Source organism: Cyprinodon tularosa, unplaced genomic scaffold (genome assembly GCF_016077235.1).
Source record: "Cyprinodon tularosa strain WSP-4 unplaced genomic scaffold, ASM1607723v1 ctg130, whole genome shotgun sequence".
Taxonomy (NCBI): domain Eukaryota; kingdom Metazoa; phylum Chordata; class Actinopteri; order Cyprinodontiformes; family Cyprinodontidae; genus Cyprinodon; species Cyprinodon tularosa.
The window spans coordinates 104646-123860 of record NW_024038115.1 but is presented as its reverse complement, the minus strand read 5'-3'; the positions used below and the strand labels follow the sequence as shown (position 1 = coordinate 123860).

The 19215-nt window shown below is 38.8% G+C and overlaps 1 protein-coding gene across 4 annotated transcripts; it reads left to right on the top strand.

The window, feature by feature from the left end:
* Nucleotides 1-493: 493 nt before the first annotated feature.
* Nucleotides 494-18278, top strand: fahd2a (fumarylacetoacetate hydrolase domain containing 2A). Of its 4 annotated transcripts, none has more exons than XM_038277202.1 (8): nucleotides 494-596; nucleotides 2139-2404; nucleotides 2557-2773; nucleotides 10589-10648; nucleotides 10726-10888; nucleotides 13898-14006; nucleotides 14388-14475; nucleotides 18146-18278. In XM_038277202.1, the coding sequence occupies exons 2-8, from the start codon at nucleotides 2139-2141 to the stop codon at nucleotides 18206-18208; spliced, it is 966 nt and encodes a 321-aa protein (XP_038133130.1). In that variant the 5' UTR covers nucleotides 494-596; the 3' UTR covers nucleotides 18209-18278. The 4 variants fall into 4 exon arrangements, with proteins under 4 accessions (XP_038133130.1, XP_038133129.1, XP_038133131.1 ...); XM_038277201.1 differs by having other exon boundaries at nucleotides 541-697; XM_038277203.1 differs by having other exon boundaries at nucleotides 562-697; nucleotides 2174-2404.
* The last annotated feature ends 937 nt before the right edge of the window (nucleotides 18279-19215 follow it).

Here is a 19215-nt window from a genome sequence, read left to right as displayed (position 1 = left end):
TTCTTCTTCTTCTTTTGTATTACGGCTGCTCGCAAGCAACTTTAAGGTGCCTACCCCCACCTACTGTACATGAGTGTGTAGCAACATTACTTTACATCAAATGCTATTTTTTTATTTTGTACTCTGTAGATAAATAAATAATGCTTTCCTTATTCTGTGAATATCCTTTATATTTCCTTCATTTCCCAGTATTCCTTTAGGATTCTTTGCTTGTCCTTCCAACCATCCTTCTCCATTTCTCCCTTTCATGTTCATAAGTTTTACAGTTCATCAGTACATGTTCTACATTTTCTTTTTCTCCACATTCTTCACATTTATTATTATTTTTTTCCTCCCTGTTAAATATACATTGTCATTTAAATACATATGACCCATTCTTAATCTGATCATTATTACTTCTTCCCTTCTGTTAATCCCTTAAAATTCACTTTAAACTACCTCGACGGGCGTGTAGGTAGTTTAAAGTGTATTTTTGGTACAAAACTAAAGGGATAAACAGGGATTGACTATGGGTATGCTGGTCTGACGGGGGTATGTTGATCTGACAGAACACCGGAAGTAGTTAACGGTTGTGTTTCCTCGGTAAAACGGCGAAAGTGAGTATTTATTGGCTGCAAACAGTCCAAAGGGCACAGTCCCCAGCCTGGCTGCTCTAATCATTCCTACTAATCGGGGATTATAAGTACTGGTTCAGCAGGTAGGCAGTTGGGAAGCTTTGTGTTATTGATTCATTTCACCAAATATTAGGAATTTTTACTTGACAAAAATGTTATGACACGTAGTTTATACCTAACTGACTCGTTCTTACATCCCTTTTTTTTTTCTCCACACGTTGTTTACAAAGTCCCCAGGTTTTAGCTCCTGGTTGTTTATTCGGGCTGCTGACTTTGGAGTAAAACCAGTTTTCATTGCTAAGTAGGTCAACCTAGTAGAGACTGAATGCATGCAAACAAAGATCAATTTAGACTTAGACAACTTTTATTGTCACTTTGTTTACACAAAATGTATACAAAACGAAATTTTACTATTTTGTACTATTTTACTAAATAGTACAGCTTTCATGACAGTTTCATTCCATAAAAGTGCAGCATTGATCAAATGTAAACAGAGTGGGAGAAAAAACATGGTGCAAAAAACACATTGATATGAAAGATTCAGAGCATTAAATCTATATGGTGCAATTCTGCAGTGTTTTGGTTTGGTGTTATCAGTGTGATGCAGAGTTTGTGACATGATTTTTTCAGCTGTTTGGTGGCGGGGCTGGGGGGCTGCAGCAGATGCTGTGAAGCTCTGCTCTTCAAAGAGGGCAGCAGGGAGAACAGTCCATGGTGGGGGTGTGAGGGGTCATTGATGATGTTATGGGCAGCGCTGGGATGAAATGTCTTTAATGGAGGGACGAGGAGCCGCGATGATCTTCTCTGCTGTTCTCACCACTCTCCTCACCTCATTCTAGTCTGAGGCGCTACAGCCTCCACACCACACATGAGACAGCAGGTCAGAACGCTCTCTATGGTGCTTCTGCAGAAGGTGGTGAGGATGGGTGGAGGCAGGTGGGCTCTCTTCATCCTCTGCCAGGAATAAAAGCACTTTTGTGCCCTTTGACCAGTGAGGTGGTGTTTACAGTCCAGGTGAGGTTGTCTGTGATGTGCACCCCCAGGAATTTTAAAGCCTTTAAAACAGATTGTCTTGGATTTGGGTCTGGACTTTGACTAGGCCATTCCAACAAGAGAAAAAAAGTTCAAATTTTGGGTATTCAAAAATGTAACCTTTGAGTTTACATACCTACGCAGATTCTCAGTCCTGTTTTTAAGTCGTATTGCCTTTCATCCAAGAGGCTTCCTCAGTTCTAACTAGTGGTAGGGAGCACTGAGATTAATACAAGCCTTATTTGGACAACTCTAATCACTATTATTTAAACTGCTCAGGTCTGAAGGATTTTGCAGCCCTGAACAGGTTATCTCTAAGGTAGGTTGGTGACCTGAAAAGCACCCATAGATCAGGATTTTGTCAGCATCATGGGGCTGATGATGTTGTATTTAAGGTGATGTAAGAATATGGAATGATTGACCAGTGTCTGGCAGTTGTGGCTGTTTATATGTAGTTTTTTTTTTCTTTCTTTCTGTCTTTTCTATCAATAGATGAGACTGCCTCTCCGTTCCTGTATCTTCTTCAGAAGTTTTATTGCCCAGAAACAAACAGCGGATGCACAGAAGAGAGGCTTAAGTGGTGCTGGGATGCGTTTGGTTCAGTTTCGTCACAGCGGGGAGGGCGATTGTGTCAGAGTTGGAGTGGAGCAAAGTGATGGGCAAGGTGTTGTTGATCTGAAGGCGTTTGACCCTTCAATGCCTTCAACTGTGAGAGAGCTTCTGCAGCTGGGAGATAAAGGCCTGGAGTTTGCTCAAAGGTTTGGATTTTTTTATTTTACAGATTTAAAAAAATAATAAAAATCAATTCTTCTTTTTGCTAGGATCCTTCTTATAAGAAACCTTTTAAAAATCTCTTCACCTATTATTCATTTTCTGTGAAAGTCTCTAAATAAGACCCCCTCCTCCTCAGAGCATTGGCATCTGGTCAGTGTGTGGTCGACAGAGCAAACATCCAGCTTTTACCCCCGATTTTGGCCCCAGAGAAAGTAGTGTGTGTTGGCATGAACTATCGGGACCACTGTCTGGAGCAGAATGCGCCCATCCCTAAAGAACCAATCATCTTCAGCAAGTTTCCCAGTGCCCTCACAGGACCATATGATGACATTATTCTGCCTCCAGAGAGCCAGGTAAAAAAAAGATAGCCTCAATACTGAAAGGACTCTTTGAAACCAGTGAATGTTGCAAAAGCAGCACACTATGGGACTCTGTTATCTCTTATATCAATAGAATTGATCAGGACTGACAGATGAGCAAAGAGGCATTGATGGAACAACCTATAATCGCTGCCTTAGCATCTGAAGGCAGCATATAATTCAGACCTAACAATTTGCAACCACAAAACACATCTTACAATTAAATCTTATATTTTAAAGCACTAAAACCTAAAAATCCTTGGAATTATTAATCTTAAATCTAAATCCTAATCAGTTTTGCTATTTTTTGTTAAGTTAGTAAAAGTGGTGACTTGTAATGCAGACGATGACTCCCTTTGGTTGGATAGATGCCTCACTGATTGGCTGCATGGTGCAGGCATTCTTACATTTCCAAAGATCCTCTATGCCAAGGTAGTTCTTATAACAAGCGAAAAAGGTTTTTTCCGTTTGATGTAGGATATGAAATTGTTTTGAACCTTTGCTTTAAAAGCAAAAAAGCCAACACAGAGGGGGGAGGATAAATCTGTTTATATCAGTTTATGATTGCCGTAGTGGAACTATCGGTTGCAAAGATTTCATGACAGATAACCCTTGTGGAGTTCTACTGTGGCTTTCTTTGTTTCACTTTGACTATTGGTTTTGTGATTTGTTTTTTTCTCAGTGTCTGAACTAAATAAATAAATAAATAATTTCAAGGTTCCACTTTCCTTAACCTCACTGTTCCCACACTGTAATGATGCGAGGTAGAGTTAGAATATTCCAGCTTAAAGATGAAGTGGCTCTTTTAGCAGCTAATCTACACAGGGCAGCAGTCTCTCTTTATGAGCTAATATCCAAGTCGTGTGAATCTAGTTTTTGGCCGTAAGAGGTCCCCGACTTAGTTCAGCTTTTAGAAGTAGTGCGATATGCGGCGTTGTAAAATGGGCGGCAGCCAGATGGGAGAGGCTGCTTTCTCTTTAAGGGCAAGTGTTTTTTTCGGGATTGAAAAAAACTGATTAATCATGGTACATGGTATCATGGTGCATGGTACTTTAAATGTGTTATTCTACCAAATATTACGCCCTAACAGTCCTTTCTGGTTGTGTTATTGCGAAGGCGAAAAGACACTATTGCCAGCTTTAATTTACACCATTGAAAAAGAAAAAGTTGTAGAAATAATTATATGAACTCTTAATGCTTTGCAATAAACCTTGTCAACAAAAAAAAAAACCTTTTGCCAAAATCTAAAAAAAAAATCAGAATAGTTTTTTTAATCTGTCAGTTATAAAAAGGAGCATAAATTGAATATTCTGCCCAGGAAAAACAATATATGTATATATCAATGGGGATGTCTCATTGAATGCTAGGGAGGCTAAACCTACCCTGTAAATTTTCTAAAATTCTAGGTCAAATATGCATTGTCAAACTTCATAGATGTAGTCATTAAACTCCACTAAATATGTGCCTATATTGCGGAGTATGTTGCGCTCTCGGATGTGATCTCCTTCACTGTGGAGCAGCTGAACGCTGGTGGTCAGCCTCTATGAGAAATCCCTGTGAGGTTTGTCTTGGTCTATTGAGGTAAGCAGCAAGAAAGTTGAGCCTTGATTGGATAACATGCAAAAATAAAGTCACCTCCAGGGAGGTTAACCTCTTAGAGGGTCTATGGAGCAGGGCTGGGTCATGAAGCTGGCTGCTAGATGCCATTTGACAAACATACTCAGGTGGCCAGAGAGCAGAGAGTCCAGCAGAAAAAGTGATCATTCAGGGAAAAAATACATCCCTGTGCTGAACTCTTGCCCTCATTTCAGGAGTTTATTATTTCAGATCGCTTCACAACAGCTATTTTCACCTGTGGTAGTGTTGTGTTTGAATATATGTTAATGCACTACATGACGTTTGGATTTAATCAACACCATTGAGCCTCCTCTGTTTCGGCAGCAGCAGCTGCCACTCATATATATATATATATATATATATATATATATATATATATATATATATATATATAGTTAAAATGAAGGCCACTAGATGGCACTGTGGTATAAGATCTGATTGCTAACTTCTTGCTTTATTTCCTAATAAATGGCAGAATTTTAACTTGCAAGCAAAACAAGTGCACCTTGCATAGGAGAGGGAAATCATGTCTTATATGAAATGTAAATAATACAAATTACCTTCATCTGTGTAACAGCTGTAAACTTTCACTTTGATAGAATAAATAAAATTGAGATTTTTTTTATATTCACCCATCTCCCTAAAACCGATGATGTTACAAAAAGATGTTATATGGTGCTCTAAATTTAAAATCTCAGCATGCTCTATGAAGCATCTTTTTTGTTTTGCTGATCAAAGGTGCAATGCTCTGAACTTCCATATTAATGCCCACAATGTTTACATTTGATCACCGCTGCACTTTAAGAAATGGAAATGTTATGAAAGCTGTACAAAAGGAAAAAGCGTTTTGCATACTGTCTGTGTGCAAAATGACAATAAAAGTTGTCTAAGTAAGGCTGTCATAGCCGGCCTGTAAATCCCGTGGATGTTCTAGTTCTCCTCACAGCGATAAATTCTCAGAAGGAAAATCTAGAACCCTCCCTCACAACTTTGATAAGATCAGATTGAAGAGGTTGTCACCGTGTTCCTGATAGTTTTTGTATTTTAGCAGTAAGAGACATCAAACTGAATGGATGCTACTATCTTTCAGACTGCTGTCCTCAGCTGGGAGACTAATCTCCCGTTGGCTGATTATAGATTCCCTTTCACTGAAATGGTGGGAGCAGCTGGCTTGTTCTCCAGTTATCGGACTCTTTCTGCAGTTAGAGTGCAGCTCTGTGGTTTACATGCAGTCATGGGTGGAGATTGCTGATCACACTTTTGAACAGTTTGTCCAAAAACAGGTTTAAATTAATTGGGGATTTTCTGTAAACCAAAGGGGATTAAAACTGTCCATACAGGTTTAGTTTTATACATGCCTCCAAAGTCTCAGCTATGTGTTGGTAAATTCAGGCCGATACTCAACTACTTGGTTGAACTGGTAGAACCTACCAATCAAAGCCTTTGTCCCAGTCCATCCGTGGAGGCTTACTTAAAGGTCATCTGAGCCTCAGCAGCCTCAAACAGAAAGAACCTGATGGATGCATATTTTAAAAGATGAACTGTCTCCCTGTGTTACTTGGGATTATGCCCTGGTAGAAATGATGACTCTGATGCTCACCTATTTATCTGCAGTCTGAAGTTTAACAACTGCCTCAAGAACAAAAAATCACCAGATGAGAAGATTCTTTAAGAAAAATGAACAAACCATCCAGTAACTTCTACTCAAAACAAGACTTGGCTGTGGACGAATGGATTAAACTATTAATTGTTTGGAAGAAAGAGAGGTCAATATCCTGGTATTATTGCTAATGACAGACTGAAATAAGGCAAAGGTATGAGCAAGCCTTTTTTTCTGATCAGCAAAGATCTGCAGCTCCATTTTGAACTTAAACCCCAACACTTTGATCGCCTAACTTTTGTAATTTTACTTAAAACAATATAGATCTGTGTCCCAAATGTATTTCCTATTATAAAAGTTGGAGAATGGCTAAATAAGAGCAATTGGATTCTATCACAGCCTGATAGAGACATGTGCCCTGAGCCGCCTCAGGATGCAGTATTTCTGTATTGTTGAGGATAAACAGCAGGAGGAGCAGGAGGCGTGTGGGCTCAGCCTCTGCTTTTCATTCTCCTAGCTCTCTCTGCAGATATCTGCCCATGGCTATTAAATACTACCTGAATGGTTTTATTTACATATTTTTGGACTTACAGCCATCCTTCCACAAAGCTGTCATGTTTTCAGTCAGGATTCATTCCTTATTACTCTGACAGGAGAGGAGATAAGTGTTGTTTTCTTTCTTACACATAAAGTCCTGCCTGAGCTTTTTTAATCCACATCAGAAAAGCATCTAGTTGTGATTCTCATTAAAATCAAGATGACTGCCTGGAGCTTTAAGTGCAGTGAAACCTGATAACGTTAAGAGTATAGATATTTCTAAATATTTGATATACCTATGATCTGTTCTTTCATTTCACAGAATAATTCCCATTGAAGATTCTGTTAACAGTCTTAATTGGCAGACAATTCAAAGGGACACATCTAAATTAAACCATCTGTGGTAAACTCTAAGAGATTTGTTTAGTTTTTCCACTCATGACCAGACATTGGTGGGTTGTGATATCATGTAGTCAGTCACATAATATTTTTTATTTAAACCCAGACCATTGGATATAACAATCCAAGATCCCAGGTCTGACCTCTGTGGCTGAATGAGACATCAGGACCTACCTTGTTCTGCCCCATAGAGCCTTAAACTACCCTAACTAGTTTACTGTGGAAAAATAATCTACAGAGAGGTGTTTAATGGTGCATCTCTTTCTGAATAAAGCCGGTGATTTTAATAATACTATAAAAAGACCTCAAAAGATAAATAAAAAGATAGAACAAATCAATAGATATAACTTTTGACCTGATTTTCTCTGGAAAGAGGAAAAAAACTGTTAATGTTATACAGGTGCTGGTCATAAAATTAGAATATCATGAAAAAGTAGATTGATTTCAGTAATTCCATTTAAAAAGTGAAACTTGTATATTATATTCATACATTACATACAAACTCATATATTTCAGATGTTTATTTTGTTTAATTTTGATGATTACAAATGACAACAAATGAAAATCTCAAATTCATCATATCAGAAAATTAGAATATTGTGAAAAGGTTCAAAATTGATGGCCCCTGGTGCCACACTCTAATCAGCTAATTAACTCAAACCACCTGCAAAAGCCTTTAAATGGTCTTTCAGTCTAGTTCTATAGGCTACACAATCATGGGGAAGACTGCTGACTTGACAGTTGTCCAAAAGACGACCATCAACACCTTGCACAAGGAGGGCAAGACACAAAAGGTCATCGCTAAAGAGGCTGGCTGTTCACAGAGCTCAGTGTCCAAGCACATTAATAGAGAGGCGAAGGGAAGGAAAAGATGTGGTCGAAAAAAGTGTACAAGCAAGAGAGATAACCGCACCCTGGAGAGGATTGTGAAACAAAACCCATTCAAAAATGTGGGGGAGATTCACAAAGAGTGGACTGCAGCTGGAGTGAGTGCTTCAAGAACCACCACACACAGACGTATGAAAGACATGGGTTTCTGCTGTCGCATTCCTTGTGTCAAGCCACTCTTGAACCACAGACAGCGTCAGAAGCGTCTTGCCTGGGCTAAAGAGAAACAGGACTGGACTGCTGGTGAGTGGTCCAAAGTCATGTTCTCTGATGAAAGTAAATTTTGCATTTCCTTTGGAAATCAAGGTCCCAGAGTCTGGAGGAAAAGAAGAGAGGCACTTCATCCACGTTGCTTGAAGTCCAGTGTAAAGTTTCCACAGTCAGTGATGGTTTGGGGTGCCATGTCATCTGCTGGTGTTGGTCCATTGTGTTTTCTGAGGTCCAGGGTCAACGCAGCCACATACCAGGAAGTTTTAGAGCACTTCATGCTTCCTGCAGCTGACCAACTTTTCGGAGATGCAGATTTCATTTTCCAACAGGACTTGGCACCTGCACACAGTGCCAAAGCTACCAGTACCTGGTTGAAGGACCATGGTATCCCTGTTCTTAATTGGCCAGCAAACTCTCCTGACCTTAACCCCATAGAAAATCTATGGGGTATTGTGAAGAAGAAGATGCAATACACCAGACCCAACAATTCAGAAGAGCTAAAAGCCACTATTAGAGCAACCTGGGCTATCATAACACCTGAGCAGTGCCACAGACTGATCGACTCCATGCCACGCCGCATTGCTGCAGTAATACAGGCCAAAGGAGGCCCAACTAAATACTGAGTGCTGTACATGCTCATACTTTTCATGTTCATACTTTTCAGTTGGCCAACATTTCTATAAATCCTTTGTTTTTATTGGTCTTCAGTAATATTCTAATTTTCTGATATGATGAATTTGAGATTTTCATTTGTTGTCATTTGTAATCATCAAAATTAAACAAAATAAACATCTGAAATATATGAGTTTGTATGTAATGTATGAATATAATATACAAGTTTCACTTTTTAAATGGGATTACTGAAATCAATCTACTTTTTCATGATATTCTAATTTTATGACCAGCACCTGTATGTTCTTCTGTTGTCAGACAAGTTTGTCTAAAACATACCTGATGTTATTTAATGACAAACTTCCATCTACTCAGAGATGTCACCAAAACATTACATGTTAAATAAACTTTACCTAAAAAAAAAAAGAAGCACAGTGAAGTTAGATCTAATGAAAGATCTTTAGCCTCAATCAGGGAAAAGCTTCTGAGATTGATGTGGCAGGTATGCTTTCATTTTCTACTAGGCCTGAAACAAATCAGACTAATCATGATTGATCTATTATTAAATAATCGTCAACTTATTTAGTAATCCATTAATCGTTAACTGGAGAGTAGAAACCCTAAAACGTGCCTTTAACTGACAGAGCAATCCACTTTGGGCAGTAATTATACCAACATTGTTAAAAAAATATGTAAACATTTTTGCATTCAAAATAAAAATCTTTTTCATCTATTATTATGCTCTATCCAGCACCCCTCAAGTGGAAAAGCTGTAGGTTGACCTTGTTTAATTTTGCAAAAAGTCTTCTTTATGGTTGCTTTTGCAATCCGATAATTAATCGAAAAAATAAACAGATTAATCGATTTGTAAAATAATCGTTAGTTGCTGCCCTTAATTCTACATGTACACAGTTCGACAGCCCATATGTCTGAAAGGTTCAGGTTATCGTGAAAGCAAGAAATGCAGCGTTGAGGGATGGATTGATAAAAACAGATCAGATTCAGGAAGATGGACAATATTGGAAATACAAATTTGGATACTGGGACAAAGCCTAATTAATGTAGAGCACAAGGAACTTTATATGAACTTAAAACTTTGTCTGAACTTCTTTGGTATGATTTACTAGATCAATGCAGTTGCTGTGTACATTATATGAATAACAATCCCTCCAAGGCTAAAGTTTTGTAGCCTGACGTAGTCCTACTCAATTCTAGTCAGAATAAGAGTCTGATACTGCTCCATAGAGCTGTGATTATGGGGCGTTTCGAACGAACCAGGAAAAAAAATGCCTCTGCACTCAATTGGATAGACCTACAACCAATAAGAGCAACGGAGTGCGTGACGTATGTTAAGCGAGGCATAGTTGTTGTCAACAAAAATCAAAGCGTGCAGTTGCACGCCTAGAATAACTTCCCGACCTCAAACGTTGTGGGCGGGACTAAGTTCGGAATGGCACCCAGGCTAAAAGTTTTGAACCTTTATCTATCAAAACTATTCCTTTTACTATTCCTCAAACAACTTTTAATATGTCTTGAAATATATCAAGACATATTAAGTTGTTTTACTCAAACAACTATTAATATGTCTTGATATATATCACTGTGTGAGCAGGTAAAATCCTCATTAATGGCAGAATATTCATTAGAATTTTAGGAAAACTATTAAGTCTGCAGTGGCCAATATTGTGCAGGTCATCGTGTAACATTTGATATTTCCTTTAAAACGGTCTTATTTGAATTTTATAACACCCCAAGTGTATGTGTGAATTTACTTATAGCTATCAACTGATAAAAAAGGGCAACTCTGGGTTTCAGTTTTTCATTTTAAGCACTGAAAAGATATTTTTCAAGCTATTCCAAACAAATCAAATATTTCCAAATGTTAAAATCTTTAGTTTATGAGACATCTTGGAGTTCTAACTTTGTCCTGGTCTTTTTTAATGAAGGAGGTGGACTGGGAGGTGGAGTTGGCCTTTGTGATCGGACGAAGAGGAAAACACATCAAGGTGAGCCTCACGTTCCTGCCGACATGCTCCAGTAAAGCGTTTCCAGTTGAACCGCTTCCATTCTCGCCGTTATGCAGGAAGAAGATGCTCTCTCCTATGTGGCCGGGTTCACCGTGGCCAATGACGTGAGCGCTCGTGACTGGCAGATGAGGCGCAATGGGAAGCAGTGGCTGCTTTCTAAAACATTTGACAGTTTCTGCCCCCTCGGACCCGCTTTGGTAACTGCTGATGCTGTGAACGGTGAGCGGGGACGACGAGGATGGAGGCAATCTAGTGAATCATGCAATTAACTGTAATTTTGCTGTTTGCTGCATCACTGAGCTAACAAGCTCAAATCTGAGGAAAGCATGGTTCCCTGGATGTTACAAAAACACAAGATTAGTATGGAGATATACTGTGCATAATTTCTCACTGATTTAGCAGAAACTAGGCTCCAAAAATGAAGATACACATAAAGCAGTAATTATTTAGAAAAACTGAATTTGTCTCTCATTTCCATTTAGTTAAACACATAACATTTTTCAGAAATAACCTGTTATGACCAAATGTAAGAATCTGACACTAGTTTGTGCCTTCATGCGTGATTTAATAATTCATAAGATGGACAGATGAATAGTAAAATTGGTTCTATAAGCGTTTAGAAGCCAAGAAACACATTAACCTGAATAACTGCAAAAAACTTGGATCAGGTAGTTAAAACTCTCATACAGACCTCTGAACATTCATCAGAGAAGTAAAAAATAAGAGCCCCCGTCACACCTTACTGATTTAGCCAGTATATGCCTGACATCCCAGAATCTCCTAAAATGCTGGCAAAAAAAAAAAAGAAAGAAAAAGGAACAGGTTTGCAGTCGCAGCAGATTCAGTGTCACGTCTGCTAGGAGGGTTGTTGGTTGTTGATGTGGGCATGAACGCAGGGAGGATCCATCACACTCACCTTATCACTTCACCCTATGATGGCGATGAAGTCTGGAGGAGTACTGACGGTTTTTGTCCTGTGAACACTGCTAATACGCCATTATACCGTAGGTGTAAGTTAGAAACACATTCAGCGGTCGTCTGGAACATGTCATATACGTTGGAGATGAGTTCTTGATAAGTTAGGCATAAGTTATACACAAGTTACTCCGGGTTTGGATAAGCTAGACATCACGACTTAGAAGTAACTTACACTTAACGTATGTCAACCATCATATAACTTACCTGTAATTTGTGGCCCACTTGTCAGCATATGCTGACATATGTACTCGCCGTATGTGTGCCAGCATGTTTCAGCGTGCTCATAACTTATCCAACGTATGCCAGCGTTTTTTCCAGATGTTTTGTACGTCCGGCATATGCTGGCTAAATCGTCAAGATGTGACTGGGGCTTAACATTGGTTCAGCCTCTATTAGCAACATTTAACCTTGCAGTTAAAAACATCCTACAGAATAAAAATATCTGTGTGGAATTCACTTTAAAGGGAAAAGCCGTTTTTTTTTTTTTTTTTTTTTTTTTACATTGGCCTCTTGATTTTACGTTATTACATCATGTTCTACTCATCCATAGGAGTTTTGTCATTTGGAGCCTTTCTGACGATATTCCGTTAGGTTATATCCAAGTAATGTGTTCCTTTGGGACTTGAAGGCAAAACAAAAACTAAAGTGTTCATAATTTATCATTTATGTTACGCCAGCATTCATAACATGTAGGCGAATCACTGTCCCCCAGACATCCGCGGTTATATTTTTTATATTTATATGTTTTAAAAACAAAGTGTCGCGTGTATTACGTCAGGTGGTGGGAAATGCACCTTTAGCTTAAAATTATTTCCAGATTTCATTTGATATTTAATTTTCTAAAGCTTTCTTATGTTGTTTGGTTTATCACAACCCACTTTTAGTTTGTTACACAAGTTCTCATTACTAAGAATTTACAGCTTAATGCAGATATAAGAAGGGGAATGGACTCTGCACAACTCCACTACTTCCTGAACTTTACAGCTCTTTTTTTACCTGTCTTTCTCTACAGGATGAACTGATTAAGAAATGGTAAAGGCCGGTACTTGTATAACACTTTTTCAAATCATCTTCACTCTACATTCAGGCATTCACACAATCACAAAGACTCACACACTGATGGAGGCAAACTACATTGTAGCCACAGCAGCCGTGGGGCTGCGGTAAACTGGCTCACCAGGCCCCCTGACCACCATCAGTAGGTACGGTGGGTGAAGTCCCTTGCCCAAGGACACGACACTGAAAGCCAGAGCCAGGGCTTGACTTTATAGTGAACTCAGTTAACTGACCATTTAGACAGATGATCACTAGTTTTCGCTCCCCCTCATGGTGTCTGTGCCTTTTTTTTCCTCACCGCCAAAACAGATGCTTTGCAAGAACTCTCACAAAGCTTTCTGGGATATTTATTAGTGTTGCGCCGATAACATTTTTTTGGCCCCTATACCCGGTTGGGCAGTATCGGCCGATACCGATATCATCTGTTTGAAATAGATGTGTGTATATATATATGAAGAACTGCATACTACTTGGATGTAAAATAATTGCCATCATGGCTTTGTCAAGCTGCTGCCTACCTCTGTGAAGCAGGAAAGAGACTAATAAAAAGTAAATCCAGTATAACTTTTTATTACCTACCTGGAATGGGGGACAATTAGTTGAATACATTTTTGGCTCTCAAAATGGTATCGCTGCCCTATTTGTTGGTACTTGCCGACACTGATACCACCATTTTAGTGCTGGATTAGAGCCCTGCCCGATACTGATATCTGTGCAACACCATTTTATATATATATATGTGTTCATCTAGTGACCATGGATGATCACTACTTTTCAAGGTATATTGTGGGAAATTTTGAGTCCATACTTCACTCATTTAAAATGGCATATCCACTATATAATGCCTATGTAGGGGTTAGGGCAGGCGATCAGGCACAGCCATGGAGTTGTGCAAAGTTACTCAATTTTCAAATGGATTCATACTTTGGAAAATTTAGCAAGTCTGAACCTGAAAAAGTTTTTTGTGTTTGAAAACATATTCTTTGGTTTAGATGTATATAAATTATGCTTTATTATGATATGAGCATACGTTTTTGTAGCTATTGTTTTGCCAATTCATCAATTTCCTACTAGAAGGAATTACATTTTATATGTAATTATGACATGGTGCCCTTTTATGAGGCGATGAATATTGAATATCTACTTCAAATACTTCTAGGAGGATTATTACTTTGTGCATCATTTCTCTCCCAGATCCTCATAACTTGGGAATTCGCTGCCTGGTTAACGGGGACACTGTGCAGAGCAGCAACACCAGTCAGATGATCTTTAAGACGGCAGCCTTGATTGCTTGGGTCTCGCAGTAAGTCAGACTTGCATCCTCCATCCTTAGTCCCTAATTTACATAATACAGTCCCAGAGTTTAGTGTTTAGTCTCTGAGCTGAAATCACACACTCCAGCTGAAAGTGATCCAACATGACTGGAACGTTATATTCAAAACCAGCCAGCCAACTAATCTGATTTCTAAAGTTTTGGACAGTAAAGCCTTTCCTGGATTACTGAGGAAATGCCTGCTTTTGGCAACAAAACACATTTTATTGGCTCTTTTTAAAAATATGATTGGCTGTGCTTAATATTTTGAAAGTAAATGTTTCTAATCTTTTAGTTTTGTAACCATATATAGTTTTTTTTTATTAAATGCTACTGTAAGATTCTTGATTTTTGTTCTCTCTCACATTTCAGGATTGTCACACTAACTCCAGGAGATGTGTTCTTGACAGGGACTCCTCCAGGTGTGGGTGTCTTCAGGAACCCGCCCATCTTTCTTAAGGTGATTCATGAATGATGCATACATTTCAGAGGATTTCCTCTAAATGACTCAATGCTTTGAAAAGCAAAATCGGACCAGATCACTGAATGGGATAAATCTGAAAATCCACTAATTTTTCCCGTTCTGCATTTAAGCAATGTTCTTTAACTTTTAGCCGCATTCCTGCTCCAAGCCAACTGAATCCACTTCCCTCATCAGCTTCCATTCAATTCTGCAAAGGCCTGATAAAGTATTTATTTAACTCAGGTGTGTTGGAGAAGGGATGCATCTAGAATTTTTTCTCCATGATTGGAACAGAGGCTCAATCCCAAACCGCTCCTCAACCACTAACCCTAAACTTTGAAGTGTCACACCCAATGAAGTCATACTTGCATCTGTTGAAGGGTCCTGGAAGGGGGTGGTTGGGGGGGTATAAATGAGACAGCTTCTTCCCTCTAACCAAAAAGGAAAGCAGCCGTTGCTATGGCAACACAGTGATGCCCCCTTGTGCGTGGCTGTAGTTCTGTGGTGCAGGGTAGCATAAAATCAAACATTTGCCCCTTTTTTAAAGCAAATGTATATGGTCAGAAAAAAATATTTCAAAAATAACCTTCCCTTTTGGAATTATGTTTTTTTTTTTTTCTCCATATACCTAACTTGTAGCCTGACGTAGTCCGACTCAATTCTAGTCAGAATATGAGTCTGATACTGCTCCATAGAGCTGTGATTATGGGGCGTGTTTTGAACGAACCAGGAAAAAAAATGCCTCTGCACTCAATTGGATAGACCTACAACCAATAAGAGCAACGGAGTGCGTGACGTATGTTAAGCAATGCATAGTTGTTGTCCACAAAAATTAAAGCATGCAGTTTCACGCCTAGAATAAGAAGATGAGACTTGATCGCGTTTCTCTGTTCCTCTTTTAAAATTAATTTGCTGTCGATATCTTCTAGAACAGACCTAATAGCAGAATCTACTCACCCAAACTCTCCAGCGGCAGCCATTATTGTTGTCACCCAAGCGCGTTTTGGTCACGTGGTTGATAACGTTACTCTTGATCATCTGTCCATCATCGTATAAAGCCCGCCCTGACAATTTGATTGGATCGCCTGACAGTGGGCTTTAATACTCGCGCTACTATGGAGCAGAGCCAGACCGAACTTCCCCGAACTCAAACCTTGTGGGCGGGACTAAGTTCTGACTGGCACCCAGGCTACCTAACTTGATGAAGATGCAGCAAACCAGCAGAATTTACATATGGAGCAATGCGTTTCCTCCGCCATTAGGTTGCAGTTACACCCGCTGCCAAATTCCAGCGAGCCTGCACTTACTCGCTATTAAAGGGCTAGACAGTCCACTCGCCCTACCCATTACATGGTTTGGGATGGTACCTCATGTGGCGGACCCTCTGCGGGAGCGCGCAAATGGAGGGTTAGTGCTCAGGGTTAGTGTTTAGGGTTCGGTTTGGGCCTAAGATAGAAACTGCATCACACTCAGCCTTATTACAAAATTCAAAGCAAAAATAACCCAATTTATGAAACTCAAAAATAAGGACATGCAGGAATTTATCCCAGAAGTTACTCTGGATTGCCAATAACTGTTTTGGAAAATAGAGCCGAGTTGTGTTTGGAGGTTTAATAGAGCATATTTGGAGGTTAACCAATCAGGCTGGGATTGTTTAACCTCTCTCAAAGGGACAGTATTAACCAGTAAATAAGATAAAAAATTAATCTCACAGTATAAAAGGCTAAATTAAAAAAAAAGAGAAAGTGTAAACAGCTGTTCCAGTTCAGCTCTACTCTTCACTAAACAAAACACATCTGTCCTCATGTTTTTAATGAGGTCTTAGATCACAACAAACTTCTTTTAACACAGCGACTCATAGTCACCAGAGGAGACTTATAATTAGCACAAAGCCTGGATTTATCTGCTAGCATCAAACTTCATTCCTGTTAATAAATGGGCCAAATGAACTGAAAGAGTTCAGATTATGGTGTGGGAACAGATTCTGGCACAATACTGGCTGGTTAATTAGCAGAGCTTACACTCTGCAGCATGATTCAACTTCTGTTGGAAGCGCTCTCTGTTTTCTTTCCTTTCTTTTTTTCCATTCCCATTGGATTTGACCATTTTTGACCAAATCTCGAGGCAGACAAAAAGCTAATTAAGTAATAATATTAACAGGAGAGCATTCCTTAAAATAGAACTGCTGGCTTCAAAGCATCCAACATATGATGTACAGTCCCTTGCAGAAGTATTCAGACCTCAGTCCTTTCCAGTTCTCATTTTACAACAAAAAAACTCTTTATTGTGCCCAAGAAACTAGAAAATACATAGTTTAAAGCTGAAATAAATGTTTCCTGTTTTTTCCCCTAACAATTTGAGCATTGTAGCAGATATGCCTCCAGCCCTTTGAAGCTGATATATTGTGGAACCAAGTTTTTTGGCTTTATGTCAACTGACTTAAAGAGGATTTATTTATTTATTTTTTGCTCAATCTCAGTCAGATTCAACAGTATTCCAGATCTCATTTTATTACAACTTCCCAATGTGCTTTAAATCTAAACTGCTCCACTGGAGGTCTGAGTTTAGTGTTTCTGTTCAGTTGGAAGGTGAATAATCTGTGCCTCGGTTGCAAGTCATCTGCAACCTCTATCAAGCTACCTTCTAGACTTCATTCATCTTCATATAAGTTCCAAACACACTGTATCTTTTGAAGTTAAACGCCTCCAAACACAACGGAGCCACCACCATGCTTTATATAAGGGATGATGTGTTCAGCTATGAGGTCATAGTTTTTTCACCAAACAATTGGTTTTGCATGTTGGTAGAAAAAGGTCGACTTTGGTCTAATTTGTTCAGAACCTCTTATTTCTCCTGTTTCCAGTGTAGCACATAGGAGTTCTTATGCCTCTCTTTCAATAGCAGTGACCTGCCTCCTGGGGGCAGCTGTTTCTCAGAGCAAGCAGTGGTGCTGGGTAAAACACTTTACCTTCTAAAACAAATTCAAAACCACCACAACCTTATTTTTCTTCCGCTTGAATTATGAGCCCCCCTCCACCCCCAAGAGTGTGGTGCAGGTTGCCAAGTCAACAGAGAAGAGTATTCAGTCAACTGTAGATGACAAGTGAAGGCGATTCAGTCTCACCAAGTTGAAGGATGCCGAGGCTTCTTAGGAATGTTTTAGACCATTTCTGGTCCGCTTGTTTTGCTGGCAGACATGCTTCCAGGCTTCTGCTCTTTTTGCCGATCCATTAAGGCAACCCTGGGCGCACTCATATAATTGGCTTAGCAACCAGGAAGTAAACATGGGCTAACACACCTCATCGGAGTAGTTCTGGACCGTACCTACAGGTTTGAAAGGACAGGAACTTAATTTAGACATTGTTCATGGAGAGGACTGATCGTTTATATGAAGTGTTTCTTCCATCCTGGTTGACAATGAAAATCATTTTGGTAAATTTTACAGTAAATCTCTTAACTATGTTTTGTTTATTTGTTGCAAAAAAATGTTAGTGAAAAGTTCAAGGGGTATAAATATTTTTATATGGTACCTCAAATTAAAAACTTTGCATCAAAATTCCCCATAATCCGCATTTGGTTTTTGAAAAACAAGTTTTTCTTACAATAGCTCCTAAATCCAATGAAGCAGTAATTCAAAATGAGCTAAAGTCTATTTTTTTCCTTTCAGAAAGGGGATGTGGTTGAGTGCCAGATAGACCAGCTTGGCTCCATCATTAACAAGGTGATATAAACCAGCAGGAAACCAAGAAGATCCATCAACAGTTTCATATACTACCATTACCCCCCCCCCCCCCCCCCCCAACTCAAATAAACAAATACCTATCACAATGAGTTAATTGAACCTTCTGTTTCCATATATTTTATGCTACGGAGAGGGAAAATCTGATATTTTTACTATTATATTAAACTATGTATTTAGCGTCTCAACCCACTGACTCAACATCTGTTAAAGTATCCATCAGTTGCCTCTTACTCATGATGTACAGCAAAAACTGGAAACCTCTCGGCTAACTCAGAGAAAACTATGGTTTGCATATATAGATGACTTATGTGAAAACTTCCCTAAAAAAAGGAAGATTGCACAAAGTATAATACAATATAAAAATGCATTTTACCTAAAGGAATATCCTAATCAATATTAAGAATTTTGTCTCTGCTGGTTTAATTTCCCTTCAGCTCAAATCACAGAAGCCCTCTTTAATTACCACCCAAAGACAGCTTCGGGGAAACTCCAGTAATAAATGTCTTTGGATGTTTTTTGTTTTTTAGGAGGAACATCTGACTGAAGACACATTTGGTATAAGAATAATTAGATCTCATGTTTTCATATGATAAAGTCATGGCTATCAAATAAACATAAAATTAAGACATATCAAAGGAAACTGAAGAGCAGATAGATTGGTACAAACAATACATTTATGAACATAATTGTTTCCACTGGTGTAAAACCTTTAAATATTGCCTTTTTATAACTGCAGATTAAACATTTATGGTTTATTTCGGATTTCTTTTTTCTATCAGCTCTTGCTGCTTTCATACCATTATTAATAATTGGTTTTATTATCTTTGGCTTTGAGCAGCTCTTCCAGTTCTTTTATAGTGGTTTAAACAGGGAAAAGAAAAGTTCTTCCAACAATTTCTTTTTGTACTCTTAGCTGAAATATTAAGATATTTCTTCCATTTTAAAACTATCAACTTTCATTTCTAGAACTATGGAGACTATAGTGATGGTCAGAC

Coding starts and splice junctions, on each gene's coding strand:
- fahd2a (XM_038277202.1), top strand. CDS start 2,139: ATGAGACTGCCTCTCCGTTCCTGTATCTTCTTCAGAAGTTTTATTGCC. Junction 14,007..14,387: donor TTGATTGCTTGGGTCTCGCA/GTAAGTCAGACT, acceptor CTCACATTTCAG/GATTGTCACACTAACTCCAG. Junction 14,476..18,145: donor ACCCGCCCATCTTTCTTAAG/GTGATTCATGAA, acceptor TTTTCCTTTCAG/AAAGGGGATGTGGTTGAGTG.